Here is a 21,685-nt window from a genome sequence, read left to right as displayed (position 1 = left end):
TTGTACTGTTTTCTGTTTTACACTGTCCTTTGAATTAAAATCTGTGATAATTAGTCTGCCTTAGACCAAGTAACAAGACCAAACTGATACGTTTCCGTAAACACTAAGTTAATTTCTCTTGGTTTAATTTGCAATCAGTATAGACTAACCTAAGGACAAAACAAATGTGATTAAAACAGTATTTTAAATGAATTTTCGGGTTTGCATGTTCGATAGCATATTCTTCCTTCCCCTTCCTTAATTTTCAGCATACTTTGTTTTTTTGCATAAAATTCATGCTGCATCAGAATTTATCATGGCAAAATTTATTAAGTTTTAGTTATACATGTTCGTTTATTATGTTTATTCTTTGTTTTTTTCAATAATATAAACATATCTTGATTTTTTTGGTGGATGCATAATTTATTTTTACTACATTAAAAAAGTTAGTCATATTATTTTTAACACCTGAAGGAAGAAAAAGCAATTTTCCACCCACTTTTTAGGAGTGACTTAACAAGGAGAGATGAAGAATGATATACACAACAATCATCTTTCTTCTTACTCTTATTAACACTTGATAGTTTAAAATATTTTGTCTTGATAGTTTTAAAAATGAAAATAAAAAGGTGGATGAAAGCTGGAAATATTTGTGAGTTCCAGTTAATGGTCAGTTTGTAGTTATAGAATATGCTAAAAAATTTATACTCAGAGTTTTAGGATGTCAGAAAGTTGGTTGTGAAAACCCTTTTTTATCTGACTCAAAATTTTTATCCTGATTCTTACATTATTAGGCTTTAACTTTTCTTTTTTTTTTTTTTTTTTTTTGAGACGGAGTCTCGCTCTGTCGCCCAGGCTGGAGTGCAGTGGCGCAATCTCGGCTCACTGCACGCTCCGCCTCCCGGGTTCACGCCATTCTCCGGCCTCAGCCTCCCGAGTAGCTGGGACTCCAGGCTCCCGCCACTGCGCCCGGCTAATTTTTTCTGTTTTTAGTGGAGACGGGGTTTCACCATGGTCTCGATCTCCTGACCTTGTGATCCGCCCGCCTCGGCCTTCCAAAGTGCTGGGATTACAGGCGTGAAGGCTTTAACTTTTCGTATAAAACAAGTTGCTCTGTGAAGTTTCGTTTTATAAGCAGTATAATAAAACCATATTTGGAACAATTGACATTCATCTTCATATATAATTATTTTTATGTATAAAGTTTCTGTCATTCCAAGAGCTGAGTACATATCCCATAATAGCGTATATATACCAAAATTCCATTAACTACATATCTTGGGAAAGAAAACTGAAATGATGGACATTTCAACTTTAAAATTATATTCTAAAGTAATGCTGCCCACTGGAAGTATAATGCAGGTCACAAATGCAAGCCACAAATGTAATTTTATATTTTCTAGTAACCAGGTTAAAAAAGAAAAACAAATGAAATTAATTTTAATAATGTGAGTATTATTTCTACATATAGTAAGTATAAAACATTGTGAAATATTTTGCATTATTTTTATTTTTGAATCAAGTGTTCAAAATCCAATGTGTGTTTCACAGTTATAGCATATCCCAATTTGAGCTACCCGTATGTCAAGGTTCTCAAAAGCTGTGTGTGGCAGTGGCTACCATAATGGATAGCATAGTTTCAAAGTAGCAATAATTAAGTACTCCCTCATTTCTTTTTATTACTGCTTCCTTTCATGTATTCAGTCATTTATAGAGCTGGAATCCCAAATTGATACACATTCAGAACAGTTTCTATAAAATCTTTTATCTTTTTAATGAAACTTTGTAATGTTAAATTATTAAAATTACTTGTTATTCTTTACTTATTTACAAAATGGAATCAAGTATCCATGGCTGATGAAATGGGGAAGGAAAGGTTGGATCTTCTAGTGTTTCTTGAAACTTTTGTACTCTGGAATGCGTTTTCTCCTTGAAAAAAAAATGCAGTCACCATGTAGATTAAAGATGATTATTCTTAGCAGACTTTCAAATGCCTCTTTTAAAGGGCTGGTGCTCTGAATATTGAGGCTTAAGTTTAATGAACTTTTAGTAAAAATAAAAACATTATTTCAAATTTTTGAGAAATGTGATTTAAAATGTATTCTTTAAAGATTTCATATACTTACATTTTTTAGGATGTGATTTTTTGTTTTCATCTCAAATTAGGTGTTTTTGATTTGAACATCACAGAAAAGAAATCTTCTGAGAAAGCATTTAGAAACACACCTGTACTTCTGTTTTCCATTTTCAATCACTGATAAATGGAATATTCTTATTACTAACAGAGAATACGTAGAACATTTAACTCTCCCAACAACCTAGTTGTGTTGATGACATTGTCTTCTTTCTATGGGCTGGGTAAATAGACTTGGAAAGGTTTGATTGAATTGTCCAAATAGTTAAGTGATAAATTTGAGCCACAAATCTCACTGTATAATATGCTGTCATCCTGTCCCCAGATAAAGTTGTAATTAATGTAGAGAAAACATACATTTTCTTTTCCTTGTTTTTTTTTTTTTTTTTTAGTTTTTTTAGTTTTTTTTTTTTTTTTTTTTTTTTTTTTTTGAGACGGAGTCTTGCTCTGTCACCCAGGCTGGAGTGCAGTGGCCGGATCTCAGCTCACTGCAAGCTCCGCCTCCCGGGTTTACGCCGTTCTCCTGCCTCAGCCTCCCGAGTAGCTGGGACTACAGGCGCCTGCCGCCTCGCCCGGCTAGTTTTTTTGTATTTTTGAGTAGAGACGGGGTTTCACCGTGTTAGCCGGGATCGTCTCTCGATCTCCTGGCCTCGTGATCCGCCCATCTCGGCCTCCTAAAGTGGTGGGATTACAGGCTTGAGCCACCGCGCCCGGCCTTTTTTTTAGTTTTAAGTTCAAGGACACGTGCAGGATGTGCAGGTTTATAACATGGGTAAATGTGTGTTATGGGGGTTTGTTGTATGAATTATTTCATCACCCAGGTATTAAGTCTAGTATCCATTAGGTATTTTTCCTGATCTGCTCTCTCCGCTTGCCCTGCACCCTCTGATAGGCCCCAGTGTGTGTTGTTCCCCTCTATATGTCTATGTGTTCTCATCATTTAGCTTCCACTTATAAGTGAAATCATGTGTTACTGGTTTTCTGTTCCTGCGTTAGTTTGCTAAGGATAATGGCCTCCAGCTCCATTCATGAACCTGCAAAGAACATGATCTCATTTTTCTTATGGCTGCATAGTATTCCATGGTGTATATGTACCATATTTTCTTTATCCAGTCTATCATTGGTGAGCATTTTGGTTGATTCCATGTCTTTGCTATTGGCAATAGTGCTGCAATGAACATACATGTGCATGTCTTTATAAGAGAATGATTTCTTTTCCTTTGGGTATACCCAGTAATGGAATTGCTGGGTCATGTGGTGTTTCTGACTTTAGGTCTTAGGAATCGCCACACTGTCTTTCACAATGGTTGAACTAATTTTAACACTCCTACCAACAGTGTATATGTGATCCTTTTTCTCCACAACCTTGCCAGCATCTGTTATTTTATTTTACTTTTTAATAATAATTCTGACTGATTTGCGATGGTATCTCATTGAACCCCATTAAAAAGTGAGGAAAGGACATGAACAGACACTTTTCAAAAGAAGACATACATATGGCCAACAGGCTTATGAAAAAAAGCTCAACATCACTGATCATTAGAGAAATGCAAATTGAAAATATACATTTTCACATTTCAAATAATGATCCCAGTATCTTGGCACGAATGACTTGAATATCACAACGTTTTGTCCAGTGTTTGTTATGTACCACGCTAATGCTGATGATGCTGATTACGCTCATGTTTGAATTCTGACTTGCCGTCTTATCTAAAAAGTTAAAAATGGTTAAAGCTTGACACTGCTGTCTTTTAAAGCAATGTAAAATAATTCTGTATAAACTATTGGGATATCATTTTTGGTGGATCAGAATATTTTTTACCTTTCTTAAAATATTGCACACCTTTCTTAATAGAAACCTATTTAGAGCTCTAAATAAAACTTGATCTTTTACTAATATTGTAAAATCCTTTCTTAATGACAAAAATAACTAAAGAATGTTATGGACCCACTTGTGTTAGGATGAATAAATAACACTGCATTTGGTATAGCTTTCACTTTACATTATTCCTGTTTCTTTTTTAGCCCCTCGGAAACCAAGCCCTAAGGGTCTACCAAACAGAAAGGGAGTCCGAGTGGGATTTCGCTCCCAGAGCCTCAATAGAGAGCCACTTCGGAAAGATACTGATCTTGTTACAAAACGGATTCTGTCTGCAAGACTGCTAAAAATCAATGAGTTGCAGAATGAAGTATCTGAACTCCAGGTCAAGTTAGCTGAGCTGCTAAAAGAAAATAAATCTTTGAAAAGGCTTCAGTACAGACAGGAGAAAGCCCTGAATAAGTTTGAAGATGCTGAAAATGAAATCTCACAGCTTATATTTCGTCATAACAATGAGATTACAGCACTCAAAGAACGCTTAAGAAAATCTCAAGAGAAAGAACGGGCAACTGAGAAAAGGGTAAAAGATACAGAAAGTGAACTATTTAGGACAAAATTTTCCTTACAGAAACTGAAAGAGATCTCTGAAGCTAGACACCTACCTGAACGAGATGATTTGGCAAAGAAACTAGTTTCAGCAGAGTTAAAGTTAGATGACACAGAGAGAAGAATTAAGGTACCATTTCTCCAGCTTCTAATTGTACTTTCTTGGGATGTTTCTTATTGGGCATTTAATGTGCTCTTTTAAAATTGCTTATTGCAGTTTGATATTTGCTTGGAAATGAAAACTATTTTTAGTACTGTTTTCTAAGTAAAAGATTCGGGAAAATTTAGTATTTTATATTTAAGAGGAAGATGCAAAAGATTGTGTAGATTAATGAGCTACATGTTGACTGATGGATCATAGTCATTTTGGGAAAATACTCTATTTGGTTATCTGATTGTTTCTCTAAAATTGGAAATGACACTGTAATAGCCATAGTATATAAAACTGACCTTTTGGGGCCACTGTGTAAGAAATGCCACATGAACAATGCCTCTGTTTTTATATCTATGCACATTGTCTGTTAAAGATTAATTATAGTACATCTTTTTGGACATGATCTGCACCTACTCCCCAGAATGAAAAAACTGTTAGAGCATGGGTGGGAGACTGTTAGGACTAACTAGTCTGAGAATACAGCAGCTCTTTTAAAAGTATTTCTTTCCTGAATGGAGAGAGGAAAAGAGTCCTATCCCATGACTTTTACACAGGGAACTCAGTTGCCACCTTCTGTGTATATGTATCAGACAGAAGCCCTGAGTCAGGTTCTGTTGCTTAAAATTGACAAGTAGTTTGGAAAGCAAAGGTACGAAAAAGTATGGCAATAATGCTTGCTGTGAGAGTGAGCAAAGGAAGCTCAGAACTATAAATAAATTAGGTTTCTGCAGTATATTAATTAGATGTTTTTAATACATGGCATGTTGTGGTACTTAGTCTATATAATATGCCATGCCCATTATACCAGTGCCATGCCCAGGGACAGGGACTCGTTAAATACACGCTGTACATCAGTGGCCAGAAAAAGCGCCTATTTTTTTCCTCCAAAATTTGCAATTATTGTCTTCTGTTTCAGTGCACAGAAGATATCCTATTATGTAGATTCCAGTAATGATCAGCTCACAGTGCAAAGCAAACAAACTATTTTTAAGAGCCACTTACCCATGAAGTAGGGTAGGAGTGGGGACTGAGAACAGTTACCATAAACAACCAATAACTGACATTTTAATTATTTTTAAAGGGAAGCATAAAATGTGCCACATAATGGATTTTAAAATTAGGAAGAGCACAGATTGCTAATTAATAAATATGATAAATAGCTGAGTGTGTATATAAAACTACATATAGAGAACATGAAATTGCAGTGCATACACACACATATACAACCATATACTGCAGTTTTCTCTTATGTGAAGGGGATTGACAGGTGGTGGCGGGGGAGAAGAAAGAGAGAAGAGATAAGAAATGGGACTGACCCTGTGGATTCTGAGTTATACATGGAGGTGAATTATATGACTGCTCACTTGGGAGCATGAAAATCAGTCACTTACAATGTTAAGTCTTTGAAGTAGTTAACCATATAGTGTCCTCATTTTTTTTCATATTGGAAGTTTTTAAAATTTTTATTTTGAGCTCATTGTAGATTGCCATGCAGTTGTAAAAAATATGTAGAATAACTATAATATTACAGCCAGGAAATTGGTCGTGATACATACAATTCATCAACTGCATTCAACTTTCCCTAGTTTTACATGTATGTGTATTTAGTTCTGTGCAGTTTTATCACATGTATAGATTCGTGTGACTACCAACATAGTCAAGATATAGACCAATTCCATCATAAGAATCCCTTGTATTTTGCCCTTTTGCAGCCACAGCTACCTCCTGCCTTTCCCTCACTAACCTATGACATCAGCTAATTTGCTCATTATTTCTCTAATTTTGTCATTTCAAGAATGTTATATAAATGGAATCACACAGTATCTAACCTTTTGACATTGGCAGATTCCGCTTATACATTCACTCAAATGGTTGCATGTATCAATAGTTCCTTTTTTCCCTGAGTATTCCATGGTATGCACCACTAGGGAGTATTATGGTACATCCTGTTGAAGGACATTTGGTTTGTTTCCAGTTTTGGTCTCTTGACTAATAAAACTGCTATGACCATTTATGTGCATATTTTTGTTTGAATATACATTTTAATATCTCTGGGATATGTGCCTGAAAGTGTACTTGCTAGTTTTATGATAAATCTGTGTTTGATGATGTAAGAAACTGCCATTCCATTCTTTTTTTTTTATATACTTTTTTTCTTTGTTGTTTTTTCCATTTGTAACAATCATCAGAACATTCTCTTTTCCAAAGTAGTGGTACCATTTTTTATTGTCCCTCCAGTAGTGTATAAGTGGTGCAGTTTCTCAGCGTCTTTGCCAGCATTTGATGTTAACACTTTTTAAAGTTTTAGCTATTTTGATAGCTATGTAGCATCATCTCATTGTGGTTTTACTTTGCCTTTCCCTAATGGCTAATGATGTTGAACATCTTTTCATGTGCTTATGTGCCATCTGTAGATCTGTGCATTTCATTCATATTTTCTGCCCATTTCCTAATTGGATTGTTTGCTTTATCTATTTTTGGAGAATTCTTTATTATAATCCAGATATAAGGTATTTGTCAGATATGTGGTTTACAAATGTTTTCTGCCATTCTGTAGCTTGTCTTGTCATCCTTTTCACAGTGTCTTTCAGAGGAGAAATTTTTAATTTTGATTTTTGATGTGGTTCAGTTTAGCAGATATATCTCTTGTGGATTGTGCTTTGGTGTCAAGTCTAACACGTCAGCTATCCCTATTGTCCTTTGCCTGTTTGTCCCAGAGATTTTCTTCTATTTTTTCATCTCCCAGCTTTATCGAGGTGTAATTGACAAATAAAAATGGATTACTTTTAAGGTATACCACTTGGTGTTTTATAAAATTATGGTTATGGTTTTATGTTTTATACTTAAGTCCATGATTCATTTTGATTTAATTTTTGTATAGACTGTGAGGTTTAGGTTGAGGTTCTTTTTTGTTTGTTTGGCTTATGGATGTGTAGTTACTGCAGCACCATTTGTTAAAAAGATATCCCTCCTTCATTGAATTGCTTTGGCACTTTTGTCAGTTGGGCATATTTTTATGGGTTTATTTCTGTAGTCTCTATTCTGTTCTATTGATCTGTGTGTCTATTCCTTTGTTGTTACTACACACTCTTGATTACGTACAGCATCCATAATAAACCTTAACATTAGAGAGACTGATTCCTCTCATGTTATACCTCATTTTAAACATTTTAACTGTTTTAGCTACTCTTGATCCTCTGCCTTTCCACATAAATTTTAGAATAAGCTTGTCTACATCTACAAACATCTTCCTGGAATTCTTGTAGGAATTGCATTAAACATAGATCAATTTGTGGAGAATTGGTATCTTTACTGTGTTGAATATTCCTATCTTGAACATAGTATGTGTCTCTATTTAGGGAATCCGATTTTTTTCATCATTATTTTGTAATTTTCAGAATACAAATCTGTATATGTTTTAGATTTATACCTAAATATTTTATTTCCTTTGGTGCAATTTTAAATTGTCTCAATTCTTACTAAATTAGAAAATTACTTTTGAACTTTTATTTTTGAATTTCAAAACTTATTTTTGTTGTAAAAGTTATTTTCACAAGGAGTTAAGAATGTTTTGTGCAAACCAAGGAATGACTTGGTTTTAGAAGTTTACTCCCAAGTTTTAGAAATACTGGATTTATCAACTGTATACCTCAAAGTTGGGTTGGTACATCTAAACTGCTTCATTTCTGCTATATTGGAATCAATATTTAATATGTTATTATGAACCTACTTTTTTTTTTTTTAAACAGAGTCTCACTCTGTCCACCAGGCTGGAGTGCAGTGACATGATCTCGGCTCACTGCAACCTCCACCCCCCAGGTTCAAGCGATTCTCCTGCCCCAGAGTCCTGATTAGCTGGGATTACAGGCACACACCACCACACCCGGCTAGTTTTTGTATTTTTAGTAGAAATGGGGTTCACTCTGTTGGTCAGGCTGGCCTCGAACTCCTGATCTCAGGTAATCCACCCACCTTGGCCTCCCAAAGTACTGGGATTACAGGCGTGAGCCACCACACCCAGCCAGGAACCTACTTATCTTAACCCAATAATTTCACATCAGCTGTTGTACCATAGTAGCTCACTTGTTATTTGGGGGGATAGGGGGAGTGTAGCCAGCGCAGCCCACCTGAGGGTAATTGTTCTCTACTTTTTAACCTACTTTTTCATACTTCCTAAATGCAGCCTCTGGTTTTTAACCCATTTTGTACATCTTTCAAGATCTCAGCAGTCAATCCAGAATTTGAAATATTTACTATTGAGTTTTTTACTCTACTGCAAAATTCAGCATTTGTTTTTGTGCCTCATTTTATTTTTCAAATTTTACTTCAGCCAACACTATTGATCCTTTCTCTTCTAACTCAGGTATAGTCAAACCACTAACTGATTAAGGGAAAAAACCCAGAAACTTGATTGTGATGTTTCATTTTGCAAATTAACTAAAACCCAAGAAAGTCCTGGGTATCCCTTGAAATTACAGTAAAATCTTAGCAAAGATCTCCATTATTGTTAACTTCTATGATGTTCTTTAGTAAGGATACTTGTCTATGTGGTGTGTTTTGTTTTGTTTTGTTTTGCTGTAACTTTTTGTTTTATTTTAAGATAAAGCTGGAAATTGTGTCAAGCAGCTTTGTTTATTTGTTTATAGCTTGTCTCATTCCAGGATTTCAGGTCACAACTCATTCTTCTTGCTAGTTGCAATTCCTTCTTAAGTGAGGGCGGTGGGGGTGGATGAAGCGTCTTCAAGGTTATCTATAACTAGCTGAGCTGTGAAAAACTTTTCCCCAGAACATCAACCTGTAAGTTGGGTACAGGCTTATTTTGTTAGTTGATGGAAGTGACAGAATGCACAGAATCTTAGTAATTTACGAACAGAGTAGTTTAGAAATGGATAACTGGTTAGAGAGGTGAACAACCAAAGGTATCTGTGGGGGCAACCACCATGACAGTTGTCTGTCCTCCTTCAGAAATTACAGCCTATCTTGTAAGATGTGGTTTGCTCTGGTTCCAGGCCATAGACCAGGGATGGAGAAATACTTGATGGGATTAAACTTCCTGAGCTCTGTACAAAGGGCAGACAATTACCTCAGTCTGTATACTTACTTCCTTACTTACAGTTGACTTTATATGTTTATTTTGGCTTTTATATCAATAAATTTATTGAATAAAGTCCTGTCAATGTATCAGCCTCAATTTAATATTTTGTCACGTGGGATACCTATTAACTTCCTCAGGAATGGCACCAGGTTCAAGAGGCCGAAAAAGAGATCCAGAGCCAGCAAATGAGACATAAGGTTTACTGAGGGTAACGCATACAGGGTGGTCCAGTGATGGTGGGCTGGACGGTAGAACTGCCACCTCTTGCAGAAAGCATGCAGTTTATATAGCATTTTCACTTAACCTCCACCCCCTAACAACCTCCACCTGGCAACTTCTTTTAACCCAAAACAGAGTCTGGATTCCCTGTATGGCCAGCGTTCCACAAGACAGGCCAGGGACTCAGATGTTCCTCACAGGTAAGGAATGAATCTCTTGGGTTGGCCACTGCTTGGAACTCTGAACACACATTCAGGTGTGCCTGCCATACAGGATCATTCTCAGGGTGTGCTTAAGTTCACTTTTTGCTGTCAGGTGCATCTACCATACATATACATATGCCATACAATATTTAAATAAAACTGTAACACATGTACAGCCTAACTTTTATAGAAGAAAAACATTTTTTAGTTATATAAAGTAGTGGTTTTCAAACCTTTGCTCTCAAGACCCTTTTATAGTCTTAAAAATTATTGACACCTACCCCCTGCTTTTGTTTATGTATATTTAGCACATTTGAAATAAAAATCGAGAACATTAAAAAATTTATCTTAATTCACTTAGTAATAAACAACTCATTATATGTTATAAGATCTTTTAACAAAAAATTCTGTATTTTCTAAACCAAAAATAAATGAGGACAAGAGTGGCATAATTTTATATTTTGAAAATTTTTTTAATGCCTGGCTTAATAGGGGACAGCTGACTGGGTCCTCATATCTGCTTCTGCTTCAATCTGTTGCGTTATGTTGTGATTGATAAGTATGAAGAAAATTGAGCCTCTTGCAGATGTCTAAAGTAGTTAGAAAATGGAGGAGTATTTTGGTAGCCTTTTCAGGTAATGGATAGTCTTTTTTGGTATTATGCTAAAGCTTAACAAGTGATTTCTTAATGGTTAGTTCCAATGTGGAATATGAAACCATATTAATGAGCTTTTTGTATTTGGATACACTAACATTCATTGATGGTCTTTCAATGGATGTTTTACATCACGCATTGGTCATTTGGAAAATACTGGTTCACTTTCCAAATGTGTATATGTTTCAGTGGAGCCTTTGGAAAACTCCATTGTATACTCATGACACAATATGAGTGAAAATAGCAAATAATATCCTAGTATTATAAAATAGTTTTGACTTTGAAGACCTTCCAAAGTGTCTCAGGGACCTTTAAGGGTTTTCACATCACTGACTTAACATAGACAGTTCTTTGTTAGAAACTTCATTAGTAATTCCCCTAATATGCAGTTTCTTTTAGTGACTGCAAGACTGCACCATTTCTTATTGGTCCAGAGACTGGCTTCAAATAGGGGCTGAAGGTAAAGGCATCAATTCTGTCCTCCTTATAAGAAAGACAGTGTTGGGGTTGTGTTCCTGATCAGGGATGCAATAGCAGATCAGTCATAGCTATGACCAACAGTGTGTCATAAAGCAAATATCATGAAAGGTAACTATCATAAGAAACCATAATCATGAAATGGGAAACTATCTTCCAAGCATTGTGAGATCATAAATGTAATATTATGTACATAATTATTAAAAGGGCTCCAGTACTATAGGGTACACGTTTAGTACATATAAAAATTCAACTTTTTTTTAACATTAAGTTGGCACAGAGTGAGTTACTTTGTTAGAAAAACAAAATGAAACTATTAAGACTTTCCTTTTTAAAAAATGTCTAAAGATTTTGGGGAGTGCTTGAGTATCATCATACAGCTCAGTATCATGGAACTATGAAACGAAGTTTGAATAAACTTCTTTTTCTTTCAGTAGATTTTACTATAAGAGATTGGTATTCAAATTCTCTTGACCCTAGAGCTGCCCTCAAGTAGGTATAAGTGTTGCTTATTGACAATATTGCCTCCATGTAAACCACTTTCAAAAATAAGAATTGAAATTCTTCCCTTTACTTACATTATCTTTCCTTTACTCTTACTAGTTTATCTTCCTAGATACAGCATTGTCTTCCCTTTACTCTTCTTAGTTTATTCAGAACTGGAAGTGAACTGTCTAGTATTGGGCCAGGCAGGATCACTTTATCTTTACCTGCTATATTTTGCTCTAGTGGCTTGGAAGCTGCTCTGAAGCTTCAGAAACCCAAATCCAGAAGCCTGCCTTTGCCTCTCCTACCTGTTCTGCATTTATCTAACAAATGAAGCTAATTAGTACAGAATAATGGTCAAACCAGGTTAGCCCTGTTCTTGTCTAACTCTGAGTTTGTACAGTTCTCCTAACCTCCAGGTTGAAGTCTTTTCATCTAAGAAATTAAATGGAATGATTTCTGAGGTGACATTCAGTTCTGAAATCTGATAAGTCTAAATTCATACTTTCAAAGCTTTCATATGCAAAAAGTGTTTTTAACATAAGTCCTTATTATATCTATTATTTAATGTTGGAGAAATGAAAAATTCCGATTGTTGAAAAGAATAATTGCCTAGAAGACAAAATATCATTCATTGAGATTCTGCTAATTTTTATTGTATAATCAAAGAACCGCCTAGATTTTATTATTTATGTATATTTTTACCTTTTCTGGAGGGAGAAGATTTACAATGAAATTATGAGATTTATGATTGAAGGATAAAGCTTAAAACAGTTTCAGAAAATAAGCTTTGCAGTATCCTTAGAAACTACCCATTTAAGTGGAACAACTGTTAAGGCAATTTTGTGTTAATATTTAAGATAACCTTCCCATTGAAAAAGTAATACAAGCACTAAAACAGGGATTAAAATTTATACAACAGGATAGACAATGAAACATCAGTTTTCCTTCTATGCTGTGCTTTGCAAGCCCCTTCCAAAGAAACAGTCACTGTTAAGAAATTGTCGCTATGTGTGCAATCTCATATCTATATATTAATGTCCATTTTTCATTCTCTTACCACAGATGGGAGTATACCATACACATTGTTCAATACATTTTTTTTTCACTGAGAAGTATATTTTGGCACTTTTTACATATTTTTATGTTATATGCATATATTTAGATAGATATGTGTGTGTATTTTTACACACACACGAAAAAAATCAGTCTCATGCTTTTTTTTTTTTTTTTTTTTTTTTTTTTTTTTTTTTTTTTTTTTGAGACGGAGTGTCGCTCTGTTGCCGGGGCTGGAGTGCAGTGGCAGGATCTCAGCTCACTGCAAGCTCTGCCTCCCGGGTTTACACCATTCTCCTGCCTCAGCCTCCCAAGTAGCTGGGACTACAGGCGCCCGCCACCTCGCCCAGCTAGTTTTTTGTATTTTTTAGTAGAGACGGGGTTTCACCGTGTTAGCCAGGATGGTCTTGATCTCCTGACCTCGTGATCCGCCCGCCTCTGCCTCCCAAAGTACTGGGATTACAGGCTTGAGCCACCACGCCCGGCCAGTCTCATGCTTTTTAAAGGCTGCATATTATTCCATTGTGGAGATATATCATAATATGATGAACCCTTTCCTTATTAATGTTAAAGTTAAGTTTAGCCTAATGCTGTCTTCTTTCATATTTTAAGTTTGTCCTAAAAGTTTCTCCATACATAGCAACCTATAATCTAACTGGATATGTAAACAGACAGTTAGCTACTCTTGTACCAGTCACAGCCAATCACCAGTGGCCAACTATTCAAACTATGTTCAAGTAGTGCAGACACCAAGCTGTAACCAGCCCCCTTGATTCTTTACCTCACTTCTGTGTTCTATATGTCACTTCCCTTTTTCTGTCCATAAATGTTACCTGACCATCTGGCAGCAGTGGAGTCACTCTGAACCTATTCTGGTTCTAGGTGCTGCCCAGTTTGTGAATTGGCTCAAATAAACTCTGCTCGTGTGTCTAAAGTTATTCTTTTAACATTAATATATATGTTGGCTTTTGTTTTGAGGTAGTATAAAAGATACAAAGCATTAAACATTAATTTTTATTTGTATATGGTAGTATACTAATGGAAAAACCCTGGAAGAGGAAGTCCCTGGGTCAGTAGAGCATTTTAAAATCATTTTTGGCTATTAGTTAATATCAGGACTCTAAAGAATGGTGCTGGATAATAGTTGTTCTTGGATCAAAGTTAAATTCTTCATTTTGGGAGGATTAAATTGGCCTTTCTTGTGGTTATTATCATTCCACGAGATTCTAGAGCATTTCCATTTTTTGTTTCCCATCCCCTAGGCATTTGTGTTTTTATGAAAGCATCTTTAATATGGAAACATTGATGGACTTTGCTAACTTAGTTGAGTTACAAATTATTGGCTTAGAATTCAAGGTCGAATTTTAAAAATTTTAGCTTATATTTTAATTAGGCTATTAATTAGACTGTTAATACCTACCCTTTAACCTATTAAGTTCCCAGTGGAACTTCATACACACACACACACACACACACACACAAACAGACAAGTTTCAAATTCTGGTTATACACCATTCCAGCTTTATGATGTGTGATACACCACTTAAATTATTTGAACCTTAGTTTCCAGTCTGTAAAAGTTTGCAGGTGATCATAAACAGGGTTAGGGATAAAGTTCATAATGAGTCTGGCTCAGTGCTTGGTACCTACTGGACACCTAATTTATAAGTGGAAAAAGAGAAATGTACTAAGAGTACATTAATTAAAGGTAAATACATTAAAGCATGGTAGCATTCTTGAGTTTGAAAGGCCCGTGGAAATAATTTAGTGCAGTGGTTTTCAATTTGAGCTCAGTGGACTTCAAGAGTTCTACTGTTTTTTAAAAAAAGTTTGAAACTACTGATTTGGTCTGTTGGTTTTTCAAATTTTGACAGTTCTTCACAGGCAACCAGATACAACTGAATTGTTCTGTGGTAGTGATTGACGAGTTATGTTACAGAGGGGACTTCAGAAACTCACATGCCTAACAACTTGAAGCAACCTCTGAAACACCTCCATGGGGAACTCTCTAGTCCAATGCAAGCATTGAACTGTTGAGAAAACTGAGAGATGTTATTTGCCTTCCTCTAGGTCACATAGAATCAGATAGGTCATGGCCAGGCGCAATGGCTCATGCCTGTAGTTTCAGAACTTCGGTAGGTGGAGGCAGACGGATCAATTGAGCTCAGGAGTTGAAGACCAGCCTAGCCAACATGTTGAAACAAGTCTCTACTAAAAATACAAAAATTGGTCATGTGTGGTGGTGCTCACCTTGTAATCCCAGTTTCTCGGGAGGCCGAGGCAGGAGAATCGCTTTAACCTGGGAAGTGGAGGTTGCAGTGAGCCGAGATCATGCCACTGCACTCCAGCCTACGCGACAGTGTGAGAATCTGTCTCAAGAAACAAAATAGAACAACGAAACAAAAAAGACTCATATAGGTCACTAGAAGCTTGTGTTTGGGAGTAGAATTGCAGTATTCTGTCTTCCGTTGCTCTATTATTTTGTTATCATTTTAGTAAAATCCTTGGAATTTTATCATGTTTAAATGCTGAGTAATAGGTTCCTCTTATAATAGTACATTTTGTGTTTTTTCATAGTTTTAAATGATAGCAGGAATTAAAATATTATAATTTTGGTTATTTTATCAGCATCTTCTGATGAAATGATCTAAAAACTATAAAAGATACAAATTGTTTTTTCAAAGTCTGTCATCATGCTAATTCTCTATATGTCATTTGCTGAGCAGAAATCACTTCTAAAATCTGTTGTATTTTTGGTGCTAACTAGTAAATACTGTGGAGTAAAATCTATGTTGGAAGACAAAAGCTCAGGGTAAGGAAAGGCAAAACACTTTTAAAGAAAACAGATTTCGTTAAAGAAAACAGGTTTCATTAGAACAAGAACAAGATCCATTACTTAGGGCAGACTTGTAATGTACAGAGGAAGCATAACTATTGGATTATGAGTTTGCCTCTATCTTGTCCTGCTCAAAGCAGATGAAGAAATAGTAAGACACAGATAGCTCATTTAAATTAGCTCAGTCTCCAGATTCAAATGAATTATCCTCCAGAGGACTGAAGAACCTTGCAAATGTGATTCCAGAGCCTTTGTCATTGTACTTTGGAGAGTTAGGAAGACTAGGAGAAGTGAGAAAGTGAAAAAAGGCAAATACCAGTGTTTTCAGAGGTAAACAGAGATAGGTGTTAGAAATTATCAGTGAGTGAGCTTGACAGAAATCTCTACCAGGTTTTTAAATGTTTTGGAAAATATTGCTTACTTAGAGCTATTTTTACTTTCTTCCCCTCACCCCCCTCTTAGGATTACTAGAATGGTGCATGAAGATATGCTATGTCTACTATGTTCTCCTATGTATACATACTATATATTACACATCTATATTCTATACTATATACTACATACTATACCATACTATACAGTTATAGAATATACAGTTATAGAACTGTATATATTATATAGAGAGAACTATATAGAACTCTATATATTATAGAGAGAACTATATAGAACTCTATATATTATATAGAGAACTATATAGAACTCAGTATAGTATATACAATTATAGAATTCTATACAGTTATATAATATAGATGTGTATAGTATATGCAATATATTAGTATACAGAACATGCAGTATGCTATATACAATATATTATATAACTGTATATTGTGTCAATTAGCATATAGTAGATATAATATGGATAGTATGTAGGGTAAATTCAGTAAGCCTTTCATGTTTGTATTTTAATGGAGAATTATGGACTGGTTGAACATAGTGTTAGAAAGTTTTACAATTGGATCAGTAATTGTACCCAAAGGCTGCAGGTAAATAAATAGCTGTCAACTTGAAGAGAAGGTTTCTAGGTGGGTGCTTTCAAGTGCTATCTTAGGCTCTGTTCCTTTCAGCATATTTATCAGTGAATTTGACCAGGTTCCTTAACAGCACGAACAAGTCTTATTTGATTTTGTATTTGCAACATTTGGCACTCTGTCTGGCATAAAATTAGTGTTTCTTAAAATAATGAATGGATGGATATGTTCTTGACAGGTTCAAAAACAGGAGGCCCAATGAATTTGATGGATGACAAGATCAAGCTTGATCCCCCTAGGCTCAAAATCTGGCCTAAAATAAGCAAGATAAAATTTAGTCAGGTTAACTGTTTCACCTCAATTTTTTTCCATCTATTTTATGTGTACACTATGGGGAGCCCTGGATTAATAGTAATTGAAGTTAAAGCATAATTTTTTAAGTATATGAACCTGTAATTATATGGCCATTTAAAAAATTGGAAGGGAAGAAGTTAACCAAGTATGGTGGTACCTTCGTCCTAAGAGGTAATAATAACTCTAATTTCGTTGGTCAGATCACATCTAATAACAAGTACCAGATTTTAGGTAACAAACTGACATGTGGAGAGCAGACAGGATTACCAGGGAGTCAAAAAACTGGCATAAAAGAAACAGTGGAAGAAACATAAAATCATAGAAAAGATAAGGAAAAATGTTAACTTCCTTCATTGTTTAAAGGGCTGTCACATGGAGCAGGAGAAATAGATTTATTTCCTGAAGGCAATACAAACCTAATGGATATTACTGGAAAACTGGTTTCCACTCATTCAAAAGAGCTTCCTAATAATTGGAATTGTCCAATAATGAAATCAGTATCCTTTGATTATCAAGCTTTCTGCTACCAGAAGTATTTGTGCAAAGATTCAATGTCTACCTTCTAGGAATACTGTAAAAAGGTATTACTATAAGGTGGACTCATGACCTCCAGGGTCCTTGCTTACACAAGGATCTGAGTCTTTAGAATTGAGCTATAACAATACTGAACCGATATTAAAACAACTGACATTGATAGACTTATTTTAACAAATGCAATATTGGTATTTAAATCTGTAATTCTTTACTAATTAATAAAAAACAAATGAAGGTAAACTTATCCTTTGTGTTAACTTTCAAAAATTGTTAAATTATATTTATTTCCACTAACAAGATAGAATTCTGTGATATGTCCTTTGGAAAAAATGTTAAGTATTTTAAATTTTATTGTATTATTAACATATTTGTTTAAAGATGTTTTGAAATTTACAGTAAAAGTGGGGGAAAAATATCCATAGTCCTGCCAGCCGAAGATAACTACTATTTGCATTCTCTTCTTTATCCATTTAGTTTATTTAATTTCTTAAAGTACTTCTGATTTTTTTTATGAAGTATTTTGAATATACAAAAAGAGTATTTAAAACATTCATGTACCTACTTGATATTTTGCTATTTTTGCTTTAGATCTTATTTTTCTAAAATACATTGATGTTTCCCTGTATCCTTTCTCCAAACATCCTTTTTCTACTCTCCCTGCTCAGAAGTAACTACTATTCTGAAGTTGTTAGATATGATTTTTCTAAGCATTTTAATTTTTATTTAAACATATTTTAGAAACTTTTTATTTTTTATGAGTAGTACGTGTATATATATTTTTTAATTAGAGAAGAATTAAAAGATAAAATGAAAACATTCTCATTCTTACCACTCAGATGTCACCACTTTTGGTATCTTAGTGTGTATCCTTTTGGATCTTTTTCTGTGAATTTGTGTGTATATTTATGTGTAAGGAAATTTTCTTCTACTACTGGCTTGCTAGGGTTTTTGTTTTAAATCATGGATTGTTTTGAATGTGAAACTACTCTCGTTCTTTGCTTCTTGGGATAGATAGGTGCTATTTAGTTGTGATGCAATTTTTACACATTGCTGAATTCCTTTTGCTAGTATTTGTCTGGGACTTTTGCAACAATATTCATATTTTGGAATGGTGTACGATTTTATTTTTCCACTATTGACATCAAGATTATAAAAAATCTCATAAAAAATGACAGAATTTTTCCTTTCTGTTCTCTTTTACAGATAATCTGTTTCTTAAAATTTGTTAGATTTCACCACTGAAACCTTCTGGATTTAGTCCTCATGTGGGAATTTGGTTTTGCTTTTTTTTTTTCCTACTTAATCTTTTAATTTTTAACAGTATTTTTAATTTTAAAAAAATTTCTTCTTAGTATTTTAATAGTATTTATTAGTTTACCATTATTTCTTGCATGTCACCATTCTTCATTATTGTTCCTTCAGGGTTCACTTCCTTTCTTAACTGAAATACATATATAAGTGAGAGCTTCTGACTGGCAACACTGTTTAGTATTTGTCTGAATATATTTTATCTTTACTCTTCAGTGATAATTTCACTGGATCTTGCTGGATTCCAGGTTGACAGTTATTATCATTTGGAACTTGAGTATTTTTTAGCCCTGGTATTTTTTTTTTTTTTAAACGCATTCTTATTGAGTTCAATGGTTTCCTGTTTTGCTCCAAAATATTTAGGGGGGATAGGATTTTCTTAAATTAATATTTTATATGGAAATAATTTCAAGCTTACAGAGAGTTGCAAATCTGAAAACAGTACAAAGAACACTCCTATACAGTTTACCCAGATTCGTCTGTTGTTAACGTTTTATCCCATTTGTCTTATAATATGCATGCATGCTCTCTCATGTGGTCTCTCTGTTATATGCATATATACACTTTTTTTTTTTAACTATTTGAGGGTAACTTGGATACATCATGCCCCTAAATACATCAGCATGTATTTTTTAAGAATAGGGATTATGCTCTTATAGAACCATAGTAAAATTATGGTTATACTGTGATTTACACTTATATAATAATTTCCTCTAATCTACTGTCTGTAGCACAATGTTTTTCAGTTGACTTAATCATATCTTTTTTTTTTTTTTTTTTTGACACAGAGTCTTGCTCTGTCACCCACGCTGGAGTGCAGTGGCACGATCTTGGCTCACTGCAACCTCCGCCTCCTGGGTTCAAGCGATTCTCCTGCCTCGGCCTCCTGAGTAGCTGGGATTGCAGGTGCACACCACCACGCCCAGCTAATTTTTGTATTTTTAGTAGAGATGGGGTTTCACCATGTTCGTCAGGCTGGTCTCAAACTCCTGACCTCGTGATCTGCCCGCCTCACCCTCCCAAAGTGTTGGGATTACAGGTGTGGGCCACCACATCCAGCCTTCATCATATCTTTTATAGTACTTTCTGTTCTCCAGTAAGACCCAGTCTAGGGTCAAGTATTATACTGAATTGTCCAGTTTTCCAGCCTTCTTTTATCTGGAACATTTCCACATACTGTTGTTTTATTTATGACATTCACATTTGTTGAAGCATACAGCTCCCTACCCCTTTTCATTTAATAGAATATCCTTAACTTTGTATTTCTCTTATGTTTCATTGTGTATAGACTGGGGTTTTTGTGTTTTCGGTGAGAATACTGAATAGGTAATATTATTTTCCTTCTTAAGATATCACATCTGGAGCCACATGATGTCTCCTGACCTTCACTAGTGATGTTAATTTTGATCTCCTAGCCAAAGTGCTGCTCAACTTCTCTAACATTTACCCATTAACTGTTCCTCCTCTTATAGTGAAATCAATAATCTGTCCATGTGGAGCTGCCTTAAGAATATTTAAATATCTTATTCCTCATCAAAATTTAGCATCCGTTGATGATTCTTTTCTGATCCAGTCTTTATCATGATGCTCTTTCCAACTTCATCTCTCATTATATCTTCAATTCTGGAAAATTCTTAACTTTTTTGCTTCTTTTGTTCATCAGTTTGCTTTTTCCTCATTTTGTCATTATCTTTTAAATTCTTATTACATTACAAAAACGTTTCATGAAGAATATGGATAGACAATAAAGATGAAAATTAACTTTAGTAGTCATCAAACAAATACAAATTAAAACAATTGTATCCTTCTTTAGGCCAATCTGATGGATTAAAGAATTACAGTATCCTGTTACTATAAGTATCTAGTGAAATAAAGGCTATTAGACTTTCAAAGAGAATGTAAACTGTTACAACCTTTTCTAAGGGCATTTTGGTAATGCTTTTCAAAACCTTAAAATTGTACAAATGTCTATCAACCCAGAAGCTTCATTTTTCAAAACTGATACACTTGTTTTTACTGTTTTTTATTATCTATAAAAAATTTTAATGCCTTTTTGTACTCCCTCCCTTTTATCAATCCCTGCCCACTACTCCTCAGCTAATCTACTTTTTGTCTCTATAAATTACTTGGCATTTTAAGAATTTTATATACGTGGAGTCATATAGTATGTATTATTTTATTCCTGGTTTCTTTAGCAAAACTGTTTTGAGTTTCAAAAATGTTGCTGGAAGTACCAATTGTTCATTCTTTTTTATTGCTAAGTGGTGATTACCCTTATTATATACATATATATGACATTTTGTTTATCCATTAGTCCATCCCATTGATGGACATTTGGATTGTTTCCAGTTTTTAACTATTACAAATAAAGCTGCTGTGAACATTCATGCAGAAGTCTTTGTATAGACACTGGCTTCTTTTTCTCCTGTGTAAAGACCTAGGTGTGGAATGACTGTGTTATATATAGTAGATGTATGTTTTGCTGCCCAACTGTTTTCCAAAATGGTTGTACCATTGTACATTCCCAAAACAAAAGTGTATGAGAGTTCCGGTTGCTACTCATCCTAGCCATTTTGTATGCTCAGTTTTTCCAGTTTTAGATATTCTGATAGATAAATAGCATTGTTTTATTGTGGCTTTAATTTGTATTTCCTTTATAAGTTACGATATTGAAGCATTGTTCTATGTGCCTATTTGTCTCTGGATATCTTTTTGGTGAATTATCTGTTTACATACTTCCTCCATTTTTTGCTGAGCTGTTTGGTTTCATGTTACTGAATTTTGTGGGACAGATATAGATGT

General features: G+C 34.7%; 2 protein-coding genes across 18 annotated transcripts in view; both read left to right on the top strand.

Moving 5' to 3' along the window:
• Positions 1-21,685, top strand: part of HMGN3 (high mobility group nucleosomal binding domain 3) — a 1,231,743-nt gene that overhangs the window by 916,811 nt on the left and 293,247 nt on the right. Inside the window, exon 1 of one of the 15 annotated variants that reach the window (XM_050789641.1) lies at positions 17,965-17,983. The exons of the other annotated variants lie outside the window; for them this stretch is intronic. The gene's annotated coding sequence lies outside the window, so the exon portion shown is untranslated. Of the gene's footprint in view, positions 1-17,964; positions 17,984-21,685 lie in introns of those variants that run through there. 15 annotated transcript variants of the gene reach the window in all.
• LCA5 (lebercilin LCA5) overlaps positions 1-21,685 on the top strand; it is a 53,080-nt gene that overhangs the window by 20,297 nt on the left and 11,098 nt on the right. For all 3 annotated transcript variants that reach the window (XM_050789633.1, XM_050789634.1, XM_050789632.1), the window contains one exon: positions 4,139-4,668. In XM_050789633.1, coding sequence (XP_050645590.1) covers positions 4,139-4,668 — 530 coding nt within the window. The remainder of the gene's footprint in view (positions 1-4,138; positions 4,669-21,685) is intronic.

This window comes from Macaca thibetana, chromosome 4 (genome assembly GCF_024542745.1).
Source record: "Macaca thibetana thibetana isolate TM-01 chromosome 4, ASM2454274v1, whole genome shotgun sequence".
Lineage (NCBI taxonomy): Eukaryota > Metazoa > Chordata > Mammalia > Primates > Cercopithecidae > Macaca > Macaca thibetana.
Note: the sequence above shows the minus strand (reverse complement) of the source record. Positions and strands in the feature narration are given on the sequence as shown.